Source organism: Etheostoma cragini, chromosome 22, assembly GCF_013103735.1.
Source record: "Etheostoma cragini isolate CJK2018 chromosome 22, CSU_Ecrag_1.0, whole genome shotgun sequence".
Lineage (NCBI taxonomy): Eukaryota > Metazoa > Chordata > Actinopteri > Perciformes > Percidae > Etheostoma > Etheostoma cragini.
The window spans coordinates 21860314-21865718 of record NC_048428.1 but is presented as its reverse complement, the minus strand read 5'-3'; the positions used below and the strand labels follow the sequence as shown (position 1 = coordinate 21865718).

Here is a 5405-nt window from a genome sequence, read left to right as displayed (position 1 = left end):
CTATCTGTAAATTATAGAGCGGTCTAGACCTGCTCTATCTGTAGATTATAGAGCGGTCTAGACCTGCTCTATCTGTAATTATTTTTTGAGAAAACGTTCAGAGTTGGACCCCACAACTGCCCCCCCACTACCAGTATTTTACTGATATTAAATTAAATTAAATTAAATCTTGTGGTGTGATTTGCGTGTCTCGGGGAATATTTGGTTCAGTGTCTCATGTAAGCAGCACTTTGAGTCTTAAAGATGGTTTCAGTCGTCCTCTTCATCAAAACCTTGATTGGTCCTGCCTCTGCTCGCAGCCGGGCCTGCAGGTCCAGACTGGTATCCAGACTGGTATCCAGACTGGTATCCAGACTGGTATCCAGACGGGTATCCAGACGGGTCACCGTCGTCCTCCCATCGGCCCGGCTGCTGCTCCCCGTCCCGGCCGTCGTCCTGGACGTCCTGGTAGCCGTGTCCCCTCTCCTCCGGGGCAGACCAGCCCTGGTAGGGTGTCTCCTCCTGTTGCCCTGGGCGACCGTTGTCGTCGGGGGAGCAGGTGTCGTCGTCCAGGTGGTCGTCGTAGCGCTGGTAGGAGCTGGCGTGCGCCTTCTGCTCCCGGGCGTTCAGCTCCAGGGTGCTGTGCCAGACGCCGTAGCAACCGTAGATCAGCAGACCTGAGGACGGACACACGGCGACGGTTAAACACGCAAAGACGGCAGAAAGACAAAGTGTCCAACTGTCCAGCTGTTCCAGCTGTTCCAGCTGTTCCAGCTGTTCCAGCTGTTCCAGGAGGCGGGAAACACCTTGTCGGTCAACTAACTGCACATCCAAAAACAACAAGTCTGGATGAAACCCGAACCCTGTAGGCCTGCAACGGATGAAGGATTTAACCACTTTTAAAACCTCTTAGAAACAGAATTAAAACCCTTTAAAACACCAGTTTTACCGGAAAAAAACTGCAACCAACCAATAGAAACGTGACTCAGCGACGGGGAAATGCATACGGTTTTAAAAAGACTACAGATTGTAGGTTGGCCAAACACCAAATCTCTGTGTGTGTGTGAGTGTGTGTGTGTTTGTGTGTGTGTTTGAGAGTGTGTGAGTGTGTGTGTGCCTGTGTGTTTGAGTGTGAGTGTGTGTGTGAGTGTGTGTGTGCTTGTGTGTGTGTTTGAGTGTGAGTGTGTGTGAGAGTGCGTGTGTGTTTGAGTGTAAGTGGGTGTGTGAGTGTGTGTGTGTAAGTGTGTGTGTGTGTGTGAATGTGTGTGAAAGTGTGTGTGAGTGTGTGAGTGTGCACATGTGTGTATGTGTGTGTGTGTGAGTGTGCGTGTGTGTGTGTGAAAGTGTGTGTGAGTGTGCACATGTGTGTGTGTGTGAGTGTGCACATGTGTGTGTGAGTGTGTGAGAGAGAGAGTGTGTGTGTGTGTGTGTGTGTGTGTGTGTGTATGTGAGAGAGAGTGTGTGTGTGTGTGTGTAGGAATAAACATACACACATGGAGGATGCCGGTCATAAAGATCTGTCAGTAGAGAGAAACTAACCAATCGGTGCTGTCGAAACCGCGTTACCCTCCTGTTAGCGTTAGCATGTTTTTAGCTGCTAAACATGCTCAAAATGTCATTAAAAGTGCCCCCTGCCCCCCCGTGATGAGATTCCTTGTGGGATAAGAGCAAAACCTGCTCTGGTGTATTGGCATTTCTTTAACGCTTCTTTAACCCTCGTGTTGTCTCCCGTCAAAATTGAAAATTAACACTTTTTTTTACTTTTTCTTATGTTTTTGTCCCTTTTTTCAACACTTTTTTCAATGTTCAACTACGTAAACTAACTTATTAACTTCAGTTTTACAGGTATTTTTGGAATTTATGGTCAATAAACCTCATTTATAGGAAATTATACCTAATGTTTGAGTTAGAAAAGCAGAAATTAGGAATATTGTTTTCCCCAACCCCTAATTAAAATGCAGGATAAGTAACTCGCCTCTATCGCCTCGTTTGTCAGGTTCCAATGTAGAAAATCAATATTTCATCTCACCTATGAAGCACCAGATGGTGAACCGGGCCCAGGTGAGTGACGACAGTTTGAGCATGAGGTAGCTGTTGACCAAAATGGCCGCCGCGGGTACAAAGGGCACGCAGGGCGCCATGTAGGGCAGCTGCCTGACGCTCTGCGGCTGCTGAAGAATCAGGATCAGAAGCTTGGCCAAGGACCCCCCCATCAGCGTGGCCATGAGGCCTGAGAACACCGCACCGGCGCCGTGTCCCTGCTCCACGCCGAATATGACGGTGGACCAGAGGAAGAAGGACGTGAAGAAGAAGAGGAGGGTGCATCGGGTCACCGTGCGGCCGGTGGCCGGCGTGGGCCGGGCCGACGCGGCGGGCAGTCCCAGCCGCAGCCGCAGGGTGTAGAAGTGACCCCCCAGAAGCCTTTTCAGCAACGAGGCGTGGCCCGTGTGGAACTCAGAGTCCTGGCCTTCTCCTTCCGTCCCGCCTGCGTCGTAGGACCCCGATCCGTCGGCGTCTGGGCCTCCGATCAGGATCTGGTCGTCTTTGGTGGGCGCCGCCCCGTCGTCACGATGGTGCTTCAGGCCGTCCTCGTCCTCCCCGGAGACGAACTGGTGCGCGTCGGTGTCTTCGTCTGGCTGGTAGCGCAGCAGGAGCACGCACACGCTGACCAGAGTGTAGGCCAGCAGGGTGCCGATGGACATCATCTCGATCAGGTCCCGCAGGCTCACCAGGAGAGCCAGGAGGGCGGCGAGGCCGCCCGACACCACGCACGCCACCGCGGGAGTGTGTGTGAACGCAGACACGTGAGACAGGAACCTGCAGACACATAATTACAGAGTAAGCCTGGAACTAGTCTCACATGGCAAGACACAGCATTGCTGGATAAGCGCCGGACGGAGCCACGGTGCCGCTGCTAAATAGTCTCAGAAAGGAACTTGTTTTGTTGGAACATGTGTACGTTCAGAAGTAGTTTTAGTATTTAGTTTAAACAGAAAAACGCAGATAGTCTAGCTAGCTGTCTGGATTTACCCTGCAGAGATCTGAGGACCAGGTAACCGTAGTCCTTAGAAATCAGTCGCAGGTTAGAGCGCCAACACAGAGACAGAGGACGGGGACGGACATCCAGCAGAAACAGTGCAATCCCAGATAAGAAACATTTTGGACATAGACTCAGTAGGGGGTTGGGTTCGGAACCCGATGGTCGCTGGTTTAAATCCACGTACGAAGGATGAGTTTAGAAAGCCGGAGGTGAGGGACATCCGACAGCACCGGAACGATCTCGTAAATTAAACGCCGTTGGCAGAGACTAAGAACTGGAACTGGAGCCCTCATCTTAGCGGTGTTCAGTGCGTCCTCACCTGAACAGCAGGCCGTCCCGGGACATGGCGTAGATGACCCTGGGCATGGGGAACAGAGAGCCCAGCAGGGACACCGTGAGTCCGGCCACGGAGCCCACGGCCACGGTGTACTTCCCCCACAGGAAGCCGTGCACGGCGAACATCTCCATGAGGGGAGCCGAGCCGTCGATGAGGTCGTAGGGGACCATGAGAGTCAGGACCACGCTCACCTGCACACAGGTAAGGTTCCTGGGTTAAAGGGACAGGACACCCACAGCTCGCCATTCTTACTTTTTAATAACAAATCTTGCAATTCTGATGAAGTTCGGGGGAAGGTTTTAGGAAAAAACGACATTGTAAACAGCACTTCTTCCAAAATGGACACAAATCTTTGATTAACTGAAAGTTAAATCCAAGAATATGAACATCAGCTACGGCCTTTGGATGCAAAGATATTATGATATATTATAAGTTATTATAAGACACTATAAGATACTATAATATATTATAAGATAATATAAGATACTTTAAGATATTATAAGACACTATAAGATACTATAAGATATTATAAGATAATATAAGATACTATAAGATATTATAAGATAATATAAGATACTATAATATATTATAAGATAATATAAGATATTATAAGATAATATAAGATACTATAAGATATTATAAGACACTATATGATACTATAAGATATTATAAGATACTTTAAGATATTATAAGACACTATAAGATACTGAAGATATTATAAGATGATATAAGACACTATAAGATACTATAAGATATTATAAGATAATATAAGATACTAAAAGATATTATAAGATATTATAAGACACTATAAGATATTATAGGAGGTGATAGAAAGCAAAATAACCAAAATAACCCTCATGTTGCCCTCATGTTGTCTTCATGTTGTCCCCATGTTGCCCTCATGTTGTCCCCATGTTGCCCTCATGTTGTCCCCATGTTGCCCTCATCTTGTCTTCATGTTGTCCCCATGTTGTCCTCATATTGTCCTATATCAATGTTCTTTTTAATTCCCCAAAATAACATGATTGATTCCACCCAACGCTCTTTGCCAAGTACAAATCTCTACTTTCATTAATTTTGGGGCGTCTTATTCAATTTTATAGCATTGTAAAACAAATGGAAGTGTTGTTGAAATAGTATTGAGTAAAAGTTGACATATTCCAGTCTGTGATTATCATCAACATCCATTCCTTTAATTTTAGTCTCAAAAATTTCAAATTTCTTCTTTTTTAACTCAAACATTAGGTAGAATTTCCTATGAATGAGGTTTACTTACCATAAATTCCAAAATTAACTTTAAAACTAAAGGTAATAAGTTAATGTTACGTGGTGTTAAAAACGTCAAAAAAAGTGATACACTTTGAAAAAAAATTACAAAAGTGTTGAAAAAAGGGACAAAAACATGAAAAAAAGTTAAAAACATCGACTAAAAGTGTTGTTTTTCAGGAAGACAACACGAGGGTTAAGTGAATGCTCAATGTTATCTATTCGCTAAGGAAATTATTAATATTAATAATAATAATAATAATACATTTATTTATTAAAATACAAACAGTAAAAAGTGAATCCCGCTATACAAAGCCATTGATAATTGACCATTTTGGACTCATAAGCAGCAGTGAGTAGCTAGATTTTGATTGGTTGATGAGAGTAGCTAGATTGTGATTGGCTGATGAGCTCAGGGACGCGTTCCCGGCGTATGATGCGCGGGCGCCACTGACCGACACGTACGCCGTGAGGCAGGCGACCAGCGAGGCGGTAATGGCGTACGGGATGGAGGTGTTGGGGTTCTTCGCCTCCTCCCCCGTCGTCGCGATGATGTCGAAGCCGATGAAGGCGTAGAAGCACGTCGCTGCACCTTGCATCACCTGGTGGGCGGAGTCAGACAACTACAGGTAAACAACAGGCCAACCAACCTGACTATTCATGCATATTCATACAGAATAATCTGAATATTCATGCATATTCATACAGAATAATCTGAATATTCATGCATATTCATGCAGAATAATCTGAATATTCATGCATATTCATGCAGAATAATCTGAA

At 45.8% G+C, this 5405-nt stretch overlaps 2 protein-coding genes across 2 annotated transcripts in view; one reads left to right on the top strand and one right to left on the bottom strand.

Moving 5' to 3' along the window:
• The window catches only part of LOC117938294 (probable cationic amino acid transporter), a 4468-nt gene extending 4246 nt beyond the window's left edge, over positions 1 to 222 (top strand). The window contains exon 4 of the mRNA XM_034862816.1: positions 211 to 222. Coding sequence (XP_034718707.1) covers positions 211 to 222 — 12 coding nt within the window. The remainder of the gene's footprint in view (positions 1 to 210) is intronic.
• LOC117938293 (probable cationic amino acid transporter) overlaps positions 175 to 5405 on the bottom strand; it is an 8031-nt gene continuing 2800 nt past the window's right edge. The window contains exons 3-6 of the mRNA XM_034862815.1: positions 5078 to 5224; positions 3339 to 3547; positions 2009 to 2796; positions 175 to 656 (exon numbers count right to left, since the gene is read on the bottom strand). Coding sequence (XP_034718706.1) covers positions 250 to 656; positions 2009 to 2796; positions 3339 to 3547; positions 5078 to 5224 — 1551 coding nt within the window. The 3' untranslated portion in view covers positions 175 to 249. The remainder of the gene's footprint in view (positions 657 to 2008; positions 2797 to 3338; positions 3548 to 5077; positions 5225 to 5405) is intronic.